Source organism: Brachyhypopomus gauderio, unplaced genomic scaffold (genome assembly GCF_052324685.1).
Source record: "Brachyhypopomus gauderio isolate BG-103 unplaced genomic scaffold, BGAUD_0.2 sc69, whole genome shotgun sequence".
Lineage (NCBI taxonomy): Eukaryota > Metazoa > Chordata > Actinopteri > Gymnotiformes > Hypopomidae > Brachyhypopomus > Brachyhypopomus gauderio.
The window spans coordinates 417,891-441,444 of NW_027506890.1; the positions used below are offsets into that span (position 1 = coordinate 417,891).

The 23,554-nt window shown below is 43.1% G+C and overlaps 3 protein-coding genes across 4 annotated transcripts; 2 read left to right on the forward strand and 1 right to left on the reverse strand.

Moving 5' to 3' along the window:
* Positions 1–226: 226 nt before the first annotated feature.
* On the reverse strand, positions 227–7,046 carry ptpn1 (protein tyrosine phosphatase non-receptor type 1). The gene is given in 11 exon segments (XM_076989602.1): positions 227–825; positions 1,184–1,365; positions 1,567–1,665; positions 1,667–1,729; positions 2,108–2,317; positions 2,483–2,620; positions 3,014–3,112; positions 4,757–4,857; positions 5,548–5,638; positions 6,665–6,768; positions 6,923–7,046. Coding segments are annotated over 10 exon segments (1,338 nt in total). The 5' UTR covers positions 6,722–6,768; positions 6,923–7,046; the 3' UTR covers positions 227–527.
* Positions 7,047–7,582: 536 nt separating this feature from the next.
* adipor1b (adiponectin receptor 1b) lies at positions 7,583–13,031 on the forward strand. Of its 2 annotated transcripts, none has more exons than XM_076989603.1 (8): positions 7,583–8,010; positions 8,846–9,057; positions 9,338–9,469; positions 9,676–9,847; positions 10,163–10,349; positions 10,538–10,725; positions 10,949–11,142; positions 12,315–13,031. In XM_076989603.1, the coding sequence occupies exons 2-8, from the start codon at positions 8,917–8,919 to the stop codon at positions 12,441–12,443; spliced, it is 1,143 nt and encodes a 380-aa protein (XP_076845718.1). In that variant the 5' UTR covers positions 7,583–8,010; positions 8,846–8,916; the 3' UTR covers positions 12,444–13,031. The 2 variants fall into 2 exon arrangements, with proteins under 2 accessions (XP_076845718.1, XP_076845720.1); XM_076989605.1 differs by lacking the exon at positions 7,583–8,010 and adding an exon at positions 8,295–8,317.
* Positions 13,032–13,255: 224 nt separating this feature from the next.
* klhl12 (kelch-like family member 12) lies at positions 13,256–23,527 on the forward strand. The gene is made up of 12 exons (XM_076989599.1): positions 13,256–13,737; positions 14,644–14,893; positions 15,466–15,619; positions 16,823–17,040; positions 17,929–18,078; positions 18,318–18,432; positions 18,583–18,689; positions 19,973–20,168; positions 21,078–21,236; positions 21,428–21,526; positions 21,693–21,879; positions 22,170–23,527. Exons 2-12 carry the CDS (start codon positions 14,711–14,713, stop codon positions 22,294–22,296), a joined length of 1,695 nt encoding a protein of 564 aa, XP_076845714.1. The 5' UTR covers positions 13,256–13,737; positions 14,644–14,710; the 3' UTR covers positions 22,297–23,527.
* Positions 23,528–23,554: the final 27 nt, after the last annotated feature.

Sequence of the window (23,554 nt, forward strand, 5' to 3'; positions counted from 1 at the left end):
CACACACACACACACACACACACACACACACACCCTTGCTTATTGCAGCAATAATAAGAGGGTCTATTTGGATAAGTAAAACCTGGATGTCATATTTGGTTGACACCTGAAATCTGAGGCCCTGAGATATTGAGAACACAAGACTGTGTGTGTGGGTGTATAAGAGTGGGTGTGTGTTTAATGGGGAATAACAGCAGTTTGGCTGAGTTTTTTTTTCTCTGCATCGTTTCCCAAACTGGGAAGGGGGGAGAGGACAAAACCAAAATAAAATGATAATTTGAATAGAGAGACGGATCACACTGGGAGACATCTCCCTCTCCATCCTCATCATTCCCCTCCTCGAATTCTCTAAGCAGGTAGAGAGGGCTGGCTGGCCAGCAGGACCTATTCCCCCACCCCAACACTATCCACTGATGAATGAGGAGAGAGAGAGAGAGAGAGAGAGAGAGAGAGAGAGAGAGAGAGAGAGAGAGAGATGCGGAAGACGGAGACAGAGAAAGAGAGAGCGAAAGAGAAAAGAAAAAACATCAGCGAAAACAGACGCGGTAACAGACATAGGCGCCTAGTACAAACGCAGTGCACACACACACGCTAGCCAGTAGGCGGCTTCTCTCTCCCGCCACACTGCCCCCCGACAGCACCGGCGGTCTCTCGGGAGACGACCGCGAGGGTTTGGGTGGAGCCTCTGCTGTCGCCGTGGCTACTCCGCTCGGCTGGGGAGCACTGGCACCGCCAGGCTGATCGCGAGGCAAGGACGGCGTCTCCCTCACCGTGTCCCCCACCGGCACCGGCACCACGGGCCGCCTGCGGATCGCTGGAGGAGCGCTATGAGGGGGGAAAGCAGAGACAGAACAGCTGATGTGGGATGCTCACATCTTACCTTTGCCAATATGGACACAATTAGCCATGAATAGTGTTGCACACGAGATCACATAATCCATTCCAAAATGGAAGTTAGAACCTGCACTATGAAATAATAAAACTTATCATGTTCTCAAGTAAGTATAAGAAAGGCATCTTGGGCAAAATATAGCTACAGAATTGTTCTATACAACAGTTCAGATTTTTCTGTATGTGACTGTGTACAGCTTATGTACTGATATAGTTTTACTAGTAGCAGTTGTTCTTGTGTGTGTGTGTGTGTGTGTGTGTGTGTGTGTGTATTAGAGGTTTTGCATATCACCTGTGTGTGCGGATGTCGTTGCTTTGCTGAATCAGCTCATGGTCAGGGAAAAAACAGGGCGTGGTCTCCACCTTTTCAGAGTCACCCATGCCATTGTGGGGACCTCTGGGTGGATGTGGCCTTGGTGGGGGTGTGAACTCTGGTGGAGGGTCTTCCTCATTCGATAACTCCTTCCATGATTCCTTAATATTCCAAACACATATGCACAAAACTATGACTTGTCAATATATTTGTAATCAAGATATTCGGATGAATGCAAAGAGTATGCAAATGCAAATGATCCATGCATTTTTGTCATTTATAAACACATTCACAGAAGAAATGAGAAATGTTAAATATGCATGTTGTCCATATGAGTGGTGACTCTTTGAGGGGTGTCCCACCTGGACAGATTCATCTCCCATTATGTACTTGGCTCCCTCAATAACGGCGAGGTAGGAGAATCGGAGCTGGTCTGCCGTTTGGATCAGACCCATCCGGTACCCGCCTCATGTCCAGGAGAACATCCTGGATTCGGACAGAGGACGGGTCTTTCCTCAGAGACATCTGCACATGCAGGGGAAGAATTTAACTTAAAGCATCAGCAGGTAATTTCAAGCAGGCATACGAGTCGAATGACATCCAAAGATTAAACCTAAACTCGCAGCCAGATCTCAGCCTAGAGGGAATAATAACTTCTGGACCAGACTGCTTTCTCAGCCCTCTGCATTTATGAGACTTCACTCTGAGCACAGCATTCTAAACACACTCGAATGCAAACATGCCTCGGCAGTGTGCTCACGTGCCTGCTATTTTTACTGTTGTTTTGCCGCCTCACTGAGTAAGGCATTGTTTTCAAAAGAAGAAAAAAAAAAAAAAAAAAAAAAAAAAACAAAGTTAGGAAACACATTTAAAAAGTCAAATTATTAGGCATGGTGCTCTCACCAGCAGGAGGCAGGTGTCTACGAGGCAGAAGGTTCCAGATCGGCCAATCCCAGCACTGCAGTGGACCACCACAGGGCCCTGGTCCGAGTTCAGACAGCCTGACTCACGCACCTTAAACAGGAAGTTCAGAAAGGAAGCCGGAGACTCAGGCACACCGAAGTCAGGCCAGGTGGTGTAGTGAAAATGAAGAATCTCCCTTGTTTCCTGAGTCTGGAAAGACACACACACACACACACACACACACACACACACACACACACACACACACACAGAGTTATAATGAATTTACAAATCCCAAGACCCGGAACCCACTGGTCATTGGTTTACAGCCTTTAGTCACAGCACAAAGATGATGAGGAGAACGTGATCTCTCACTGTTAGATTCTCCAGGGCCAGATGTCGAACTGTGTAGTACGACTTCACATCCTCCGAGATCAGCGTCAGCTTGAGGTTTGTGTCCTGGAACAACGCTTCTTGCTCCTCTCTCTCAGGCCAGTACTGTGCACACTTCACCTGAGCCAGCAAAACACACAACAGCAGCAGGTCAGCAGCAGGTCAGCAGGGGTTCTTAGTCCCGCAGCACCCAGCCATGTCCTTGAATCTGCTAAACACATCTGTCCACACAAATATTAAAGCCATCAAACAGTACACCCATTCTTAATGAGCACAGAGGCACCAACAAGGATGGCACACACACACACACACTCGCTCGAACATATTTAACAAGGCATTTGTCAAACAGCATGAACGTCATCCCACAGGCAGGCGTTCACTCTCAAGCAGCCACCCAACTCACAGCACTAAGTGTTCAGTGAAGGCCGTTGATTAGCACCAGCGGGGGTTAGGGGCGACGAACCTGCCCGTGAGGAGGTGAGGTGAGGCCCTGGGAGACGGGGGGAAACTCACCGAGCCTTTCTCGATAACACGGTTCAGCATCACAACCCCACGAGTCCTCTGTTCCCACACCATTTCCCAGAAATGCCCGCATGTGTTAGGTAAAGGACCCTGCAGGGAAGGAGGGACAAACAGATTAAGCACTGCAAAAGTCCTGCAAAGTTGAAGGATACTTAAACAAAATGGTGAAGATCACCTTGAAGGCAGAACATTCGACACAGGGCATGACTGGTATTTGGTAGAACACAATGAATTCTAGCCAATCTGCCCCTCCCATTTGAGACAGAGGGAACACATCATAATGGCTCTACTCAACTAAGAAAATGTACCAAATTAAATTTTTTCCAGAGAGACCTGTGGTGGCTGAAACCATTATGGCAATCACATAATTAACCTTACCAATGCTATTAAATTGCTCAGGGGAACCAATAGTCAAACCTGCCAGCTAGCTGTGGAGTCCAGAACATGCCAGAACCAAGCGGATGTGTGACCTCAATGAAGTGCGGGATACCGCGTAAGGGTGAATCCCCCAGCTGAACACCAGGGACAGGGCACGTCCAGGCACATCTCCCTTGTATCACACGACACGGGGCCAAGCAACTCCAAGTGCGCTATTCTGACGCACTCCCGAGTATTTCACAACATGGTCCAGACAGGTTAGGAAGAGTCACTGGCGTGAAATGAATATCTGAAACTTCCTGCCCTTTCTGTCAAGACGCCCTTACCCTGCTGCACAGGGCTTGCACCAGAGCCATGATAGTCATCATTTCTCTAAACTGGATAATACCAGTCCATACAAATCAGCGTTTTTGAGGAACAAGACTGCTAATCTGTGGCTATTTAATCCATTAAACTCCAACCCTATAACCACTTTGAAGTTTTTAACAAAACAAATGTGAAAGTTACAAGAGTGAGGAAAAAGTCTGGAATGTAAGGGGTAAAAGATTAGGAGTAAGATTGGACAGTATCGTATTAGTATTATATTTAAAATACTTGTTGTTGTATGTACCACTTCGCTCCCATTTATCAAAAATAGGCAGACACATCAGACTCTTATCAGACATTCATCCCCATTGAATGGCAAAAGCAACTTCATACTTATAACTCCATTCGAGAACTTCCAATGTTGAAGCCATATTTAAAACCATGACTTTCAATGGTATAAGCTAAACACTGAACACAGCGCATGATTTAGATGCTGAGATGGGTGGCGATCTGTTAATTGAAAAAAGCAAACCACAAAAACAATAGCGGATGGAGGTAGACTGGAGTGTCAAATTGTGAACAGCCAACATTTTGGTTTATGGTTGTTATAAAGTGACAGTACTAGTGAAGGTTACAACCATTTTGTTACTACTTAATGCATTATTAGATTGATTGAAGTATGCTTGACCCTTGACCTTTGCTTCCAGCTTCCTCAATGTCCTGCTACGAGACCTCCGATTCCTGTGCTGTACCTCCTACTCTGGAACGTATCAATGCTGCGAGATGTGACATCGCAGAAGGAACTGTCCCATTCAACAGAACACCACAACCCATCTCCAGAACAGCTTTACAATGAAGCAGCCATGATGACACAGGGCCAGCATGAATGATGCATGCGAGTTCTACAGTGAGATCTTGAGAATTTGCTGAGGCACTTCAGTTACATGCCCATGGTCCTCTGAGACATTCCCAAGCACACAATTCTATGGAAAGTATTTCAAGGGAGGGTTACTGGGGCTTTGCCCCCCCCCCCCCCCCCAATCTTCTAACCTGAGTGAGAATGTAACTTCTCTGTGCTTCCTCCATGGAGATCAGACTGGCATTGATGTAGTCATTGCTGGCCACCTGAAGATGAATACGGCTGTGGTCAACTGGTGAGGGGTGGGGTGTTGGGGGGTGGAAGAGAGAAAATCACATAATAAAGCAGCATACAGTTACAGTCATACAGGTGCAGCTGTGGAGAAATTACCAGAGGTGTCTGTGGTTTAAAAAAAAAAAAAAAAAAAACACCACAGGTCTCTCTCACATCCTTTTCTCAGTTCCACCAAAAGAAAGAATGCACTCAAAACCCATTTTTTGTTTGTTTCTTTTAGGACACAGAGGGGGAAAGAGCAGGAGAGAGAAATAAAATGAGTGGAAACCACAGCAACACTGCTCTAAAGGCACAGTGATGATGAGATAGATGAGGACACATGACACGTCCTTTTGTGAATCTGAATCTCTGATTTCCATGATAACAGTAAAACAATAAACTAGCTTTGCTGTGTTACTTCAATCATACTGTATTATCAATCATCTTACAACACTGATCTAGGATTAGTGCGAGGACCACACATTGGTACCTTATTCAGATCAAATTTACATGGCTGCAGATCTATTGCAAGAGATATTCCAAGAAATTTTGGTTCCGACTTGTGTGCATATCAGAGCACAAACAAACAAACATAATACAATATACATGTCTAATATATGTATATTGTATTAGATTTGTTTGTTTGTGGCTTTCACCCATCTCTTTTGGAATAAAATAAAAGATCTTAGTTTCTAAAATTCACACATACATGGGCTGACATCTCTATAGCGATTGCGGGCTCTGTTCTCTGGAAGTCTGGCAATCTTGCAGGGCAGTTCACTTGATTGTTGTCTGATTTCCTAGGGACACACAAATATCTATTACACAAGTTGCAGAAAACAATAAAAATGCCAAACATACTCCAGATAAATAGATCAAAGTCTATTTCAACCCTATATTATTTTATACAGATTTTGTTACTAATTATCTAGTTTCCCCACTGTTTCAGGACATGGGTGTACACACAGTAGTCACTTTGCGTCTTCACCGTATCCCTGTGCTCAGTTGAGAATAAAACGTATCAGGTAGGACAGTCAAGTAAGCAAATAGTGCCACAAGCTTCTCCAAACACGATATTAAAAGCACAATGGTAACGTTATATAACACATGTTATCACAATTCACTTGTGCTGCACCTCACTCAACCACACATTAGCTGCTGCATGTGTGCAGGCCCTTGATGTTTCTTCTGCGTTCACCTATCACACACACTGATCATCAAAAGAAGATGAGCTAGGGGTTCCCCACAAGAGATTTCTTTTTTTTTTGCGAATTTGATTTGAACACGCCAGTGTAATAACAAAACAAAACACAAGCGTGTTTAATGTTTAATAGTTTAATAGAAACGTCAATGTCGCCTAGTTACCCAGCAGCCTCAGGCGGAACAGAGAGAAGTAGGGTCAGTCAATTAGCCAGCTAGCTAGGAGGCTAGTCAAGCTATTACAAGACTCAAATGGACTGTGTGTGCAAAAAAAAACCCAAACATTTAGGAAATGTAAAGGGTTATAACGTCCGACATACAGCTGGCTAGTAAATGCTGGTCAAATCACTCCACCGGCTGAAATGGCCTCTTATGCGGTTAGCCAGCCAGCTAACCAACTAGCACTCACAGAAGCGAGTTTGGTAGCTAGCCGGCTAATGCTAACCCATCACCCCAGACGGCTGCGTGTTAGCGGGCTGCAGCCCTCCAGCCCCGAGCCGCCTCGAGTTAAGCGTCATCACCACACGGCCTTAAATGGAGAGGAACGGCGTGAGATTCACACGCCACACAGCGGCTCCACACCATCCTGGCCCGACCGTAAAGCCTCACCCCCGCTAGCCCCGTACCTGGTAGATGGCGTTCCAGTTCCCGGACTCATCAATCTCCCGAAACTCGGCGTCCATTGCCGTGTTGTTGAGCGCCCCGTTCCCCTAAACCGATCGACGACTCCCTGTAGAACACGCGCAGCCCAACAGGAAACCGCCGTCAAATCACACCGACTGTAAAAGGTTCAGAGAGGTTTTTTATGTGTTTTCTAAGTGAATATATATATATGAGTGTGTATTTTTCTGATGTTGCTGTTGTCTCTCGCTGCCTGTTCTTACCGGAAACACGCTGCTCGCTCCTCCCGCCCCGCTGCACTACGACACCGCTGCGCGTCTCGCCCAACACCGGCTCAACTTCACCGAGCAGCGCACGAAATGAAACCACAATCGCGACGTTGTACCGGGGTGGGGAGCGTTATCTGGGTTTTGTGTTATTTTATTAATTTGATTAATTTCCCTAGGTCTCATTTTGAGAAGCAAATAAGAAAAGAAAAATAGATTTTTTTAAGTGATGGGAAAATGTTACAAGTGCAACGAAACGTCTTACTGCACTTCAGCTTGTTTATGTCACATTTGTTATTTAGGGGTTGTTAGTCAACCAACGCTACTTTAATATACGTGTAATAGTCATAGTCACTTACATACATCACACATCTGAGATGTTTCAATCAAAGATCGACAGTGAACGTGTAATAGTCATAGTCACTTATATACATCACACATTTGAGATGTTTTAATCATTAATAGATATACAATGAACGTGTAATAGTCATAGTCTTACATACATCACACATTTGAGATGTTTTAATCATTAATAGATCTACAGTGAACGTGTAATAGTCATAGTCACTTATATACATCACACATTTGAGATGTTTTAATCATTAATAGATATACAGTGAACGGTCTCCATGGCCACGCCCCCTTTATTTACTACTTGGTGACAGCCGTATCCAGGAAGGAAGCGTCTCGCGAGCTCTATTAGCTCTGTTAGCCCGCTAGCTACGTTGGTTAGCCAATCGTTTCTGCGCTGTCGCCCGTAACGTTACTGTAGCGTCCGGAAAACCTCAGACTCCTACAAAAGAAACGTGTCAGTTACGTCCGTTTTTAAAGATATCTGGTATAGAAACTCCCAAGTGGACACCAGCTAGCTAGTTAGCTAACTAACGCAGTCAAAGCTAGCTAGCGGTAGATGGTTTACCAGTTCTGGTAATGTTGGATAGATAGCTAAGCTAGTGTTTGCTAACTGGTGTGTGTAGTCAGCGACTTTGCTACCAGTACCAGCTTAGCCATCTTGACAAGTCCTCTTAGACTGTGACAGGAACCTTAAATCAGCGCTGACGCGCTCCAACAGCAACCCAAACCAGGTGGGGACAGTTTAAAATATCACTGATATATTATATATATATATATATATATATATATATAATTAGCTCGTAGATTTTTAATTTAAGCACACCGCTTGCTATTTTAGCAGTCGTGTTGCTAACTCGTCTAACCAGGATATCCGAGGTTGCTAGCTAACTGCTCTGGGTCCTGTGGTTGGTCGACTACTCTTGCAGCTTTTTTTTTTTTTTTTTTTGCAAATGAACAAAGTTCGAAAGTTGCTAGATAGCTGTAGTTGTTAAAACGTTAGTTAAGCGCTTTGGACAAAAATGCTGAATTTACACAAATGTAAGTTTCTAAACGAGGATATGGCTGTAAAACCAGCTGACTGGTTCTGCCATTGCTGCTAACAGAAACTATTTGAAGAAATACATTTGCCACGTCATGTAGTCGCATTGAAGATATCAAATGGTCAGCAATTGTACTTTGACAGCACATTGGAAACACTATTTTGTGTGGCACCTTTGTCCATGCAAAGAACATTTGCTTTGGTCAAACTGAATTAGACTAGGTAGTGACAAAAATTGGACATTTTATTTGTGATTATTTTAACCCTAATTTAGTAGTAAATGTAAAAAGAGAACTAATGAAATTTGACGTTTTGTATGTATCTGCACACACTGATAGTTTATGTCCTATTTGCTGTCCTATATGCTCACAGCATGTATAGGTCTGCGTTTTAGTCTGACCCATCTTTTTATCTTCTGTTTAGAAATAAACCTCACAATGAGCGTAACAGCATTATATTAACATGTGTCTGTGCTCAGGACATACTACCTAATTAACACCACATATGTTAACTTTTCATTCATAAAGTATCACAGGTCCTTGATTGCCAGCTCCAGGGCAAGGTGGTACATCTTGGGAAGCTTTAGGTTTCTCTCCCCATGACAACGCGACACTATGACAACGGCGGCTCCAGTAGCGATGCCGAGTGGCGAGTTTTGGAGGATGAGAGCAACATGGAGGATGTGGAGATTGCTGAGCTTGGACCGCTTCTGAGTGCAGCACCTTCTGCCCAGCTCGGAGTGAGTGATCTCAGGAACGGAGGAAGACAAAAAATGAGAGAGAGAAAGAGAAGGAAGGAATACTGTTGTGTTGCTAGACATGGTGGCATGATCTTGAAGAACTGGAAGCATTAAAAGCTGTAATCTAGTTAACCTGTGTGTTCTGATTTAGTCTGTCCCAATCAAGATCACTGCCTCTTTACACTTTAACCCACTGTAACATTTGTGGTTCGTGCCATCCTTCTGCACCTCTTGCCAGACTTTGGTGCCAATTTAATTGGACCCTGATTTATATCATCAGGCTACAGCAGCATTTCTAGGTTCAGATGATCTCAGTGATGAGGAAGAGGAGGAGGATGACGATTTGCAGATTGTCACACTGCCTTTGCAAGCCCACCATGCAATGGAGAAGATGGAGGAGTTTGTACACAAGGTAGCCCTTTCTGAGGCCATACTAATTATACATGTAGGGATGATGTACGTCAGTCCTGTTGCCTTTGGCCTTCAGGTTAGAAATAACCTGTTAATAATCATTGGTCAAATTCACTAGCAGCTGCTCTGTGTTTCATATACTTGCAGAGACCTATATTTGTATACTTTAGATGAGCACTTAACTCTTATGTTTGATTCTATTACAAGGTATGGGAAGGACGTTGGCGAGTGATCCCTTTCCACCTGCTTCCTGATTGGCTGAAAGATAATGACTACCTACTTCATGGTCACCGCCCGCCCATGCCATCATTCCGAGCCTGCTTTGGAAGCATCTTCAGGATCCATACAGAAACTGGGAACATCTGGTCACATTTACTGGGTTTGTAGCTAAGACTGGGTGTATGTGCATGTGTGTGTGAGGTGCTGTTTTTGTGTCATATGTCTGGAATGTTTTGAGGTCATACGTATTTTCCAAGTAGCCACATTTAACCATTGTTATCTCTTTAAGACTATCTGTGGTCAATATGTTTGTCACTGACTTTACAATTACCATGACTTGTTTACATTTCAAATGATGGTGTACAGTAATGCGACAGCATACATAACATTTTTGAGAGTATGGCTAACAAAATAAGAGACCACAGCTGTTTTTGAGCAGTTATTAAAATTTTTATGGATACGTTATCCCTCGCAGGGCTGATTCTCTTCCTGTGTCTGGGCACTCTGACCATGCTGCGGCCGAACGTGAACTTCATGGCCCCTTTGCAGGAGAAGGTGGTGTTTGGCATGTTCTTCCTGGGGGCTGTGCTCTGTCTCTGCTTCTCCTGGCTCTTCCACACTGTGTACTGCCATTCGGAGAAAGTCTCCAGAACATTCTCTAAGTAAGTGTTTTTGTGCACGCGCACTTCTTTTTTTTTCCAGTATGAAAATGCTGGTATAATGTGCTTGGTTTGGTATGTATTTAATTAGTGAGTATTTTGAGGTGTTGGAATAACTCTTAAGTTTTGAAATGTGACTATGTATAACTGTGTGTGTGTGTGTGTGTGTGTGTGTGTGTGTGTGTTTTTAGGTTGGACTACTCCGGCATTGCTCTGCTCATAATGGGCTCCTTCGTGCCGTGGCTGTACTACTCGTTCTACTGTTCCCCCCAGCCCAGACTCATCTACCTGTCTGTGGTGTGTGTGCTGGGCATTTCCGCCATCATTGTGGCGCAGTGGGATCGCTTTGCTACGCCACGCCACCGACCTACGCGTGCCGGTAACACACACACACACACACACACACACACACCACACACACAATTCTGCACATGCATGCTAGCAACATGGACCCATGCATGAGACTCCTAGTACAAGTAAAACAGTCAAACAGCTCTTCTCTACCTAGGCAAGATACCTACACCTGATCATACGTGTTGCCTAAAGCCACCCACCCGTAAGGATGAAGGTTGTTTAGATGAAACTTCTCTTGGTTTATGCAGGTGTTTTCCTCGGCCTGGGGCTTAGTGGAGTCATTCCTACAATGCACTTTACGATCACTGAGGGCTTTGTGAAGGCCACTACAGTGGGACAGATGGGCTGGTTCATCCTGATGGCTGCCATGTACATCACTGGAGCTGGTCTCTACGCTGCACGCATCCCTGAACGCTTCTTCCCTGGGAAATGTGACATCTGGGTAAGACGTTACAGAAGAACCTTGGAGTTGAAATATCTTCTGATTCAGTGAGAGTCAATGAGAGTGTATCAACATGCATCATCATAGCCTTTGGTTCTTCAGCAGGTTAATAAATAAGCCAGATTCAAATGTTATTTGGAAATTTGAAAGTAACAATATTGTGGTTAAAATAACACCTAGATAGATATCCTTTTAAACCAAAACCTGTATGTCAAGTTTGGTTACTTTTAGACTGGCTAAGAACACTGTATTCTGTATATAGTCCTAAATCGGCACTGTTACCTGCACTGCATACTCTAGTTTCAGCCAGTAACAGCAATAGTGTGGCATGATGATCAGGTATATTATAATATATAAAAACAGTCACAAACCCCAAAACACTACACAAAAAGGCCCCCAAACCTAACCCTGGTGCTCTCTATAAACAGTGAACGAATAACTGTACAAATATTTACAGTAGCAATGGTACAAAAGGGCAATCCAGAATCGTAGTACTAAGAACACAAACACAGTCGAATACCAAATGAGCAAAACAGGGAACAACAAACTAAGCAATCAGTAGAGCACACAAAAGGCAGAGCGAGGCGAGGCGTCCCGAACAGCATCTGGAACTCTTTCATGGAAGAGCGCTTCCAGCTAGCCATCCATGGGACATCGGAGTGTCATGGAACAAATGTCATCGCCAGGTAGGAATTCAGGGTCCATGGAAGAGTGCAACGTCATACACGGGGATGACGTGGGACGGGATCACTGCTTGAAACAATACAGGGAACACACAAAAGCATCAGCACACACTGAAAGGGTGAAATAGCCATACTATCATACCATAGGTCAGTCTGCACATAATGTCAGATGAGTATATATCCTTCTATATGTGCAGCATATTTTGCAAATGCAGGGAAAAAATGGGTAGTTCTAAATATTTTCTCTCAGCATTTTTTCTAAATATTTCCATTTATTAATATTTTGGTTTACATTATGTGAGCTACTACCAATACAGAATCCATGTAAGTGATTAATTATTTGGCCAGTAACGATAACTTATTTTATTATAATTTAGTTGTAGGGCACTTTTTAGGTCACCGTTGAATGTGGCTTCTTTTGAATTAGATCCACTAATGTGATTTTGCTTTATTCCTGTCTGTCTGCTCTTTTACCCAATCCCACCCTAGTTTCAGTCTCATCAGATATTCCATGTGCTGGTTGTGGCTGCAGCATTCATTCACTTCTACGGCATCTCCAACCTGCAGGAGTTCCGCTACGGCCTGGGTGGTGGCTGCACCGATGATTCTCTCCTCTAAACCACACCAACACCTCCACCCCTCTCTCTGCTACTGTCCCCATCATCACTTCCTGCCTTCTCAGCACTGGAGTGCTGATTAGTTTGAACACTTTTGGATCTGTCACAGCCGGAAGCAGCCAGTGTACCCAAAGTGTACAAGCTTCAAAACTTGTGCTGATGACAATACGGTTATTGATTTTAAGGGTGATTACACATTTTTAAAAGATGTCTGTGGTCACATGTACTATCATTGAAAATACTTGAAAATGTTGTTCTGTGTTCAGGGCACTGTTGAAATGTTTTAAAAAGTGCATCTTGGGACATTTTTGTGAGTGATCACTGACAGCTGTCTGAGCAACACTACCTCTTTTTTTCTCTGGTCCAGTCTCTGTACACTGTCATGAAAGCATGCTTCACATCTGTGAGCAGGAACTACAGGTTTTGGGCACAACAACTTCTCTAATTTTACAGAACTTTATGAAAACGGGAATGAAAATGGGAATGTTATTGTTTGTAAATAATGCCATATGATGTAAACTTTAAGAGTGTGTGGCAAAAATAACTTTCTTAGATAAAATTTGGGTGTTAAAGTTTTCCTGTAAAAGTCTTTTGGTCATTGTGTAGTTCTGACATTATTCATGAAGACAAGTCTTTCTACATACATGGTCCAGTTTAAGAAGTCCAAACTCAGTACTTCAGAACTCAAGGTTCTAGTCTGTATTTCTTTCAAGCTCCTTTTACCAGGCGTGAAAATCAAGTCCTAAAAAATTAAGAATTTACGAAATTCATCTTAAATACTGCCACAAGAGGGCGCCCGTTATGTAAGTGTACGCCGACGTGTGTACGTACGTTGCAAAATCACAACGCAACAACAAAACAAATGTAGCTAATCAAATCCCCCTAAAACACTTATGTGTAAACGTCTATATTCCCCCCTCTATTTAAAACGCGATTGTTGTTGTTTTTTTACTGGCGTTTTGTTTCTCATCGCCGGTAATTCAACCGTGTAGGTAGTGACGTCGCGGTGTTGCAGCCCAAAGCTAGCCGGCTACCTACAGGCTTTCACCCCGCAGAGCACTCCGAGTACCGCGTTTTCTTATCCAGCCAGACTTCTAACTTGTACAATATATAATTTTAAGCGTCGAATAAGACGAACGCTAATTATTAGTTTTATCTGTGGCGTTTTTAGTGTTTTTTTAGCACTGTTTTTCGGAACGGAGGATTGGTGTGACGAACATGAAGCTCTGTCGGTGGACGGTGTAGCATCGCGCCGCCTGCAGTGACCCGAAGTGCCGCCGCTTCGTCCATCACTGGTACGTGGAGCAGGTGTGCACGCTATTGTGCATTTCCTACACGTATGTACATTATTGTACACACCTAGCTTCAGGTGCTAACGGGTTACTGGTAACCAAAAGCCAGCCAGACACTGTTTAGCCCCGTCAGTTAGCTACTCAGCTGGCCGCCTCTCACCTCCGGGCCTTCACGGTGATGTGTGGACCCCCGACCTCAGGAGGGGCGGACGGGGGGCGACCACAACCAAACAACTCGAGTTTTAACTGCTTTCTAAGTTGAAGCGCGACACTGACGCCTAAAACATTGTGCTGTGCCACTGCTGTCACAAAAACCCACTGTTTTTATATACACTGAAAATCTCAATGTCTTAAAATATATTGACCCTGGTGTGTTTTGAATAATGCCGTGATGTAAAGAATAGGTTTACACACAGGAAGGAAGCAAAGTGGTGTTCCTCTAAAGCCTACAATTTATCATTTTTATAGAGTCGTTGTTTTCCTGGCCCATGTGTATTATGTACTGCTTTAAAACACCAGTTTTAAACCTATGTGATTTTCCAGTGAGGTGAATCAAACAGTGACATGTAGTATGAAGGGCCAAGGCTGGTTATCACTTAATTTTTTCCTATATCGTCAAGGACTTTTGGCCTTTGAAGTCCCAGATTTGCATTTTCCATCATAGTTAAGTGAGTCTGTGATCTGTGCATCTAGTGTAAATGTGAGTGTTTTAGTTTCCTACTGTTGCATTTACCAAGAATTTTAGAGCAGAATTCTTATTCCTTTTTTGTTCTTATTCCTTTTTCATGTATTGCCTTAGATTTGGATTCACAGTGGTTGTAGAATCATTTATTACCATTTGTTCAACCTTAAACTGTTAGGTTTTGCTCTGATCAGCACTCTGACATGCGAGATGTGTTGTGAATACAGGCCCAGATCTCACTTAATCATCCTGCACTGCCTGTGCAAGTGTCGCGCTCTCCCTTCGCTTGTCACCATGGCGCCCAAAGACATCATGACCAACTCGCATGCCAAGTCAATCCTGAATGCCATGAACTCCTTGAGGAAGAGCAACACGTTGTGTGACATCACGCTCAGGGTGGAGAACACAGATTTTCCCGCCCACCGCATCGTATTGGCTGCCTGCAGTGATTATTTCTGTGCCATGTTCACCAGTGAGGTAATCACAGCGCACTTGCAGCTGTCACACATTGCCAATTCTGCGTTCAGGTGTGCTATGTGGAGGCTTTTCTGTCTGTGGTGTTAATACTGTTACCTGTTCACAATAATTCAACTGTATACTCATGTAAAGTTAGCAAACGTTTTTTTAATCCCAGTTAGGTTTTAGGTAGACATTTTTTCTGTAAAAGTAAAGAATTCTCAGTTTGAAATGAGTGAAAACTTCTAAATTGCAAATTTGTTTGATTTTGTTTGTGTTTTTGTCGCCAAGTTTTGCATCTTTAAACTGTCAGCCAAGTGAACACAAAAAAACCTTAAATGTGTCCGGTATTGTTCAATGATTATATGGTGGAGCAAGTAGTACTTTTGGCTCTGCTAGCTTGGAAGTTCATTTTGATCAGCTCAAATTATTAGAGCCACAGAGTGTGTTCAGTTAATTCTGTTCATGGCACATCTAACCTGTGTACAAAGAATACTAAAGGCGCAGTTATGCAGGTCATGTTATGTCATGTTGGTCATGTATGTCAGAATACAACATACATAACCCTACTCCTCTTTCTTCTACTTCTCCAGCTGGCCGAGAAGGGGAAGTCTTTTGTGGACATTCAGGGCCTCACTGCCTCCACCATGGAGATCCTACTAGACTTTGTTTACACAGAGACGGTGTTGGTTACCGTGGAGAACGTGCAGGAGTTGCTTCCAGCCGCCTGCCTGCTCCAGCTTAAAGGTGAATACTCACAAAATGGCATCCTGAAGTCATGTAACAGGAAGTTTGCAACACTTTTGTTATGTTGGTAATTGCGTTCTGCAAGTTAGTGTAATACTATGCTAGTCAGATCTTTCTAGTAAACAACACTGGCTAAAATGTGTGTTTGTGTGTGTGTCCTAAGCATCTTTGGAAGTGTCCTTACTTACTAGTTCACTTCAGTGGTAAGAGTTCTAAGAAGTAGCTAAACAGTAGCGTTAGAATGCAAGAGCCGATATAAATGTCACTCTTGTGGTTTTGTGTAAAACTGCACCTTTATGGTCCTGCATCGGAGGAACAGAACCGTTCAAACAGTGCCTCGCTAAGTGCTTCGTGGGTGATGCCAGAGTAAATGAGTCATCGTCAGAGAGCACATCACCACCCGGAGGAGAGCACCGCATCCGCCAACGTCTGTGAGCATGCACCATCGTCCCGCCTCCCCCGCACTTCACCCGTCGAGAACCGCTGCCACGTCGAGGGGAGCTCGGCGGCCGCGCGGTGCCCGTGCGGTAGCTGGAGTCAGCCCCACGCACCCTCAGCCTCCCGCCACACCATGTGGAGAAGACCAGCCGCGCGTCTGTGCCTACAGGACCTCAGGCAGGAAGTGGGCCACTGCTCGCCTGCCGTTAGCGTTCAGCAGAAGCCTCTCCGCTCGCAGAGGATTTAAGGATTTTGCAGAGACATTCTACTGTTCATTCTCTGCATTGAAGCACCTCCCACCACCTTGGTGCAAACAAACGGCCTTCCCCATGACTGCAGCACAATACCATACAGTACAGTATGTACTCAGAACAAGTGAAACGGATCTTACACGTCAGAGAAATGTTTTAGCGCCGATTACACTGCACACTTTTTGAAAGTGAACTGTTGAAATTGTCAGTGTTGGGTGTGATCCTGTGCTAACAGATACAGCATGCTCAGAGAAACAACCTCTAGCTAACTGTCTTCACTACGCACTTCATCAACAGCATTTATGCTTACCTCTCATTGTGGAGAGACGTATCCTTGCAGGGAGATTTCATTTGCTTCTGTAAATTTTGCACTTTGTGAGAAATGTATTTGTCTTGGCTATTTTTTTCCTTATTTACCCTGAGGGGTGGTTATGGACTGTTGCTTCCTCTGTTTTGTAACTAAATCTCTCCATCCATCCATCTCTCTTCCACTCCCTTCCTCACGCCGATGTAGGGGTGAAGAGAGCCTGTTGTGATTTCCTCAACAGTCAGCTGGACCCGTCCAACTGCCTGGGCATCCGAGACTTTGCGGAGACGCATAACTGCGTGGACCTGATGCAGGCGGCCGACCTGTTCTCGCAGAAACACTTCTCAGAGGTGGTGCAGCACGAGGAATTCATGCTCCTCAGCCAGGGAGAGGTGGAGAAGCTCATCAAGTGTGATGAGATTCAGGTGAGACACTTCAGTAGGAGCATCCACGTTGATTATAATGCAGGATGTTTTGGTATTTTTGTTTAGAACCCTTATGTCTTAAGTTGTTTCTGTTATTGCTGGTCTTTGATGGTGGTAAAGGACATGAACCAGCGGCACACTTTAAAAGACCCCGTGATAGTTTTGAACTTCAAAATGTGTGTATATATATATATATATATATAGTGTGTGTGTGTATGTATGTATGTATGAGACACTGGACCTGTTCTCTTAAGAAACTTGATGAGTTGAAGTAAAGCATTCTTCTCAGGTGATGAGTTACATATTTATCCCACATCTCGGTGTCCAGCTGACAGTTTGGCTTGAGTTTGTACATTTATGTGAGGGCTTAAAAACTCTCTACCTTTTGAATGAGACAGAGGTTTGAAACAGACTTCAGGTGATGCTGACACAGGGAATCAAGACTGTGTTGTTTTTCATGTCTTCTAAACTGTGAGCTACATGGTTAAAACACTGAACTGGCACAGACTTGCTCTGTTCCAGACTGCGCACACACAAATGTAGCCAATTCAAGCCAGTTTCACAGTGTGATTTTGGGATGGATAGGGTGTCCACATGTTTGAATCTGCATGCGTTCTCTTCATAAGACCTGAAACAGTTAGAGAGCATATAATTTAATGATCCTGTTGTAATTCTATCTAATACCCAGTGTCTCTTTCTTTGTAAATTCCCCTTGACTTATGTTCAAAGAAGTTCTTGCTGACTCATCAGAATGGGAGCTTCATTCTCTCTTCCTCCCCTGGAGGGAAATAATTAACTGTTAGGCTTGGATTTATAAGCCTCCCCAACTTCAGTCGCTTAGACGTTTTCCTTCTCCGTGTGGTAACCGGAGCGCTTGCTCTGTGTCAGGTGGACTCAGAGGAGCCGGTGTTCGAGGCCGTGTTGAACTGGGTGAAGCACAACAGGAAGGAGCGAGAGCCGTACCTGGCGGACATGCTGGAGTACGTGCGCATGCCCCTGCTGACGCCACGCTACATCACCGACGTCATCGACGCAGAGGTCAGACTCGCCGCCATGTTCTCATCACCAGCGCCGGCGCCTGTCGGCTGAGCGCCATATGCGGTCCTTTCACTTGCTCAGAGAGACTGGCGTAGGGGGGGCACCTGAGACCGCCATATGGCCATGCAAAGAGTTGGCAAGGCTGCTTAGCTGTGGGGAAGATTGGGGCTTCATTATCCCAGTGATGATGAGTCTGGTTACATTCTCTGCGTTCCTTTGTGTCTGTGTTTCCTGTTTAGCCTCTTATCCGTTGCAGCCTGGCCTGCCGAGATCTTGTGGACGAAGCCAAGAAGTTTCACTTGAGGCCAGAGTTACGCAGTGAAATGCAGGGGCCACGGACCCAAGCACGACTAGGTCCGTTCTGCATGTACGGTGCCTGTTTCACCACCGAGATGGTTGTGAAAGTTAAACTAAAGTCTGCATGTGTGCTGAAAATGACCAAAATCCTTTTGGAGCCCGACCCATGAAGCAGCTGTGCCTGTGAATCCTACTGACTGACTGCAGGTGCCAAAGAAGTGCTGCTGGTGATTGGTGGATTTGGCAGTCAGCAGTCTCCCATTGATGTTGTGGAGAAGTATGATCCCAAAACCCAGGAATGGAGTTTTCTGCCTGTGAGTAAAAAATATATACAGTTCAACTTTTTTGATCCACAGAAGATGTCCTCTGAACTACTTGATTATTTCCATCTAAAAATTCATCAGAATTTATATTAGACCCTTAATAATAATAATAATAATCTTTATTTGTATAGCACCTTTCATACAACTCAAAGTGCTTTACAGAATAAATAAAAAGAAACAATAAAAGGAAGCAAAGATAAGACAAAAAGAAAATGTTAAAAGAAATTAAAGATAAAAAGGGACCAACTAAATAAAATAATGGCAAATTATAAAATAATAATAATGAAATAAAATAAATATTAAAATAACATAAAATGTAACTAAATAAAAGAATGTAAAAGAGTAAAGTTAATAATTATTATTTAATAATTATTATTACTATTAAAATAATTAGAATAGTTAGAGTTTCTTAACTAAAAGCAGATTTAAACAGGAAGGTTTTAGGTTTTTTAATCAACTGTGCAAGTGTGTATATATATATATATATATATATATATATATATATATATATAAAATGTGCGTGTGTGTATAGGCTCTAAGTTTGACACTTCATATTTCGCGTGCGTGCGTGTGTGTATGTATCTGTAAAGGCAAAACTCAAACTCTTCCTGTGACTAAGTTAATCATAGAGGAAACACACACCAGGGGGAGGAGCTGTAGTTACATGATCCAGAATGATCTATTTGCTCTGTGCGCTGTACTTCCTGTCTGATTTTATTAAAAAAAAGTATTCCATAAAGTCTTCTGCACTAAATGTGAGACGTGAACGTTTATCATTTACAAGCATTTGAGAGAATAGTGAAAGAAACGGTTTGAGTAGACTTGAAGACTTAAAAATGGGTGAAAATGGGTTGCATTTGTAGTCATTATTGGAAGTGTAATACACCAAGGGTGAAAAGGGACACCCTGACATGGACAGAAGCTCCCAACGTCAAGAGCACCAGTGACCTCAGAAGGCTTTAATGTGTCGTAAATAAAAAAAATTTAGACTTTGGAAGTGAACCCTTAAAATGGAGATCTCACTAATGGTTTCCATTAAGGAAAACCAAGAATGTTCTTCCTTGGCATCTCCTTGTAATGTGACTTTATAACATTTATATACTTAAGGTCAATATATTTTTGTGTTGATACATATACTTATAAGGTACATTATTATACATTTATTATATAATCATAGCAGTTTTGTCATATTTTTGTCTAATGCCCAAAGTTTTTCTTTCTAAGCTTGACACTTAATATCAAGATCATGTCTTTTTATTTGTTCTGTGTTTTAGAACATTGCTCGAAAACGACGATACGTTGCCACCGTTTCCCTTAACGACCGTGTGTACGTGATTGGAGGCTACGATGGCCGGTCTCGCCTCAGCTCGGTCGAGTGTCTGGACTACACGGCAGACGAGGATGGGGTCTGGTACACAGTGGCCACCATGAACGTGCGGCGGGGCCTTGCAGGAGCTACAACACTGGGAGGTGCGTGCGTCTTCCATCACAGTCTCAGCAGGCACTTAATAAAAACCAGTTTCATCTCATCGGGGGCCATGGCTGTGCGTTGTGGTTGATCTGAACTCACAACTTTCATATGACTTGACAAAGTTCAGGTTGTAAATGATCTAGTAACCTGATCTGCTTACCAAACAAGTTTTGTGAGTTGCTGATTTCCAAATGCAGAATGTTCTTAGTCTGGGGATTGCCAGAGGCAGATGTTTATGCTATGCCAGTTAAGCAAGCTGCCTGATGTGCTAATCTGATGCTGTTATTTCTCAAGACCAAGTAAGTTTAAATCTTTAGAAGGGGACTAATTCTCATTTGTACTGGAACGTGTTTCAAGAAACATACTGTTTGTTTAAATTAGCTTAATAACAGATGTAATGTCAGGGTGTAGATAGACATTAATAGGCAGATAATAGATAGCACATGTGCAACATATAAGCAAAAACCATTAATCTACATCGGATAAAATAAGTATACATTTAAAAAAGAAAAAGATTAATTGGAAATTCAAATCCCCAAGTAAAGGAATTTTAACTAAAGAAATAATCAGAGGGGTTGCTTATGGAATTGTGGATCAGTTGTTAATTATTCTTTGTGGCCCTTAGTATTCTGTAACACCTCACAGTGAACGTTTAAAATTTCACCAAAGAGAGGACATGAGAGGTTGATCTGAGTCTGCTGGGCATTCTGTCTAATAAAAGCTTCATGCACCTCATGCAGCTGTCTCTGGTGTTTCTGGGAAAAGTCAGGACGCGCGCAAACATTTTGTCAAAAACCTTTTGAAGTACCTTAACTGAAGTCCACCTCTTACTGCACTGCAGCCAATTGCATGTTCAGGAAAGAAATAACTATAAGATATGAACAGACCCCGTGTGTCTCAATATTCAGATATGATCTATGTGGCCGGAGGGTTTGACGGCAGTCGGCGACACACCAGCATGGAAAGATACGACCCCAATATTGATCAGTGGAGCATGCTGGGTGATATGCAGACGGCCAGAGAAGGAGCAGGACTTGTGGTGGCCAGTGGACTCATCTACTGTTTAGGTACATAGCAACCTTGACACCTCTCGGGGGCTGTGGCTAAAGCTCAATGTATTGGGCCAGTCTAGTTAGGTGATGGTAAGAAACATGACTTGCACTATATATAGAAATAGAATATCTAATTTATATTGATGCTATAGTGATTAAATTATTGGTTACACTTGTAAAAGGAAATTGCTCTAATATGATCATAGGTGGCTACGATGGTTTGAATATCTTAAATTCGGTGGAGCGCTATGATCCACACACGGGTCACTGGACTAGTGTCACTCCCATGGCCAATAAACGATCAGGTAAGTGAATCTCTGCTCAGGTAAAAGCTTTTACAGGCCTAGTCGTACCAATCATCAAATGCTCATTTCTTATTTCATGCTCATTAACATTACTGTGAACAGAGCAATAGAAATGCTCAAAAGTTCTGCAGGGTCCATTTTGTCTTGTTTCCCTTTTGTTTTGTAGGTGCCGGAGTGGCTCTGTTAAATGACCACATTTATGTTGTTGGTGGGTTTGATGGCACAGCCCACCTTTCCTCTGTAGAGGTGTACAACATCCGTACAGACTATTGGACAACTGTGGCACCCATGACCACTCCACGCTGCTATGTGGGAGCCACTGTCCTTCGAGGACGACTCTATGCCATCGCTGGGTAAGATCTCAGCATGGGATGTCTATAGCTCATGCTTAGCACTTTCATTTTCTTTTAAAACACCTAGAACATAGCACAATCCAGTAGAATTTAATACAGGATATAGTAGATCAGATGAAATGAACATGACACCCACTGCAAGGATTTATAATGAGACATTTAATAGATTTATATTAAATGTCTATTAAATAGACATTTAATAGATAGAAGGTCCATAGTGTTGTACCTTTTAGAGGAAATTAACAGCCAAACGTAACCTCTCTTGTCCTATTTCTCTACTTCATTGTCAGATATGATGGAAACTCCTTGCTCAGCAGTATTGAATGTTATGACCCTGTATTGGACAGCTGGGAGGTCGTGACGTCCATGGCTACCCAGCGTTGTGATGCAGGGGTTTGTGTGCTCCGTGAGAAATAAGAACAGACTGATCAAATGGGTGAAGATATGTTGGAAGGGGAAGATTTTGGGGTTGTGTTTGGCAGCTAACATGTGAGACTGGTCTTCGATGTACCATGAATACCTGCATGGTAAAGCAAGCATACTGGACACCCTGATTATAAGACTTACCCCTTTCATGTTTGTTTTAGTCCCTTTTTTGGACCTTGGTTCTATTGCCATCTGAGATAAAAAACCTTACAGTGCACACTGCGTGTGGCCTGAGGTCCGTACATGGCCCTGTGGTTCAGTGGTATCTGTGGTTACTTTTGAGGGTCGTGTGGATGAGTCTACAAAAGTGCAATAATTTGATCTACTGCTGTAAAAGACTACAAATGTAGAAGACGACGATTGTGCGCTTCAGCTGTTGCTGCTATATGCCTTATTGCCCTTGTGGCACAACATTTCACCAAATCAAACCATGGGGCTTCTGTCTGCTCTCACTGCAGAGTATAATAACTGAAGGAGAGTTCGTTTTAGGATTCTAAAGGAAGATGCCACCATTTCTGGCTGTAAATGAACACTCTATGTGAATCACATGTACAGTTCTGTGGCGTGAGTACGACGGTCCTTTCTTGCATTTTTGTCCTGCTAGCCTGTATTATGAGAAGTGGGAACCCTACTCATTGTCTCACACTTAAAGGTACAGTAAGTAGGGGTTTCTGATAAAAACTGAACATAAACAAAAGAAGAATACTGAAGAATTTAATTCTAATAGTTGTGCGATATTGCTGGTGTCAGGAAGTGCTTGTGATGGTCTGTTTTGTGAAGATGCCTTTTCCACAGTGCTCATGGGGCCAACTTTTCTTGCTAGCTGTGTTGCTAGCACTGAGTTGTAAGTATGGGACTAAAAACAAATAGAAGAGTTACTTGGTGTACCTTTAAATGAATGTGAGTGTTATATAATGAGCATCATTATCGTTTGTATGATGTTCAGCAGCAGAAATGCCTATTGGCCAGTTTTGCATTTTTTCCAGTGCATTTAGAAATAATTCATAATAAATGAATGGTTTTACTTCTATACCAACTCTTGTTTAAACACTGATCTTGAATATCTGTATCGTATTTGTATTTTTATGTGACTATATACTCATTGTTATGAGTGATTGGTGAGCTATCGTGTGGTGTATTGCATTATGTATGATATAATGACTGATATAATTGTGAACCGAATAGTTTGCCACCACAATAAATAAATTAAATGAAGTGTCTACATCGTTTAAGATCCCATTTGATCCTT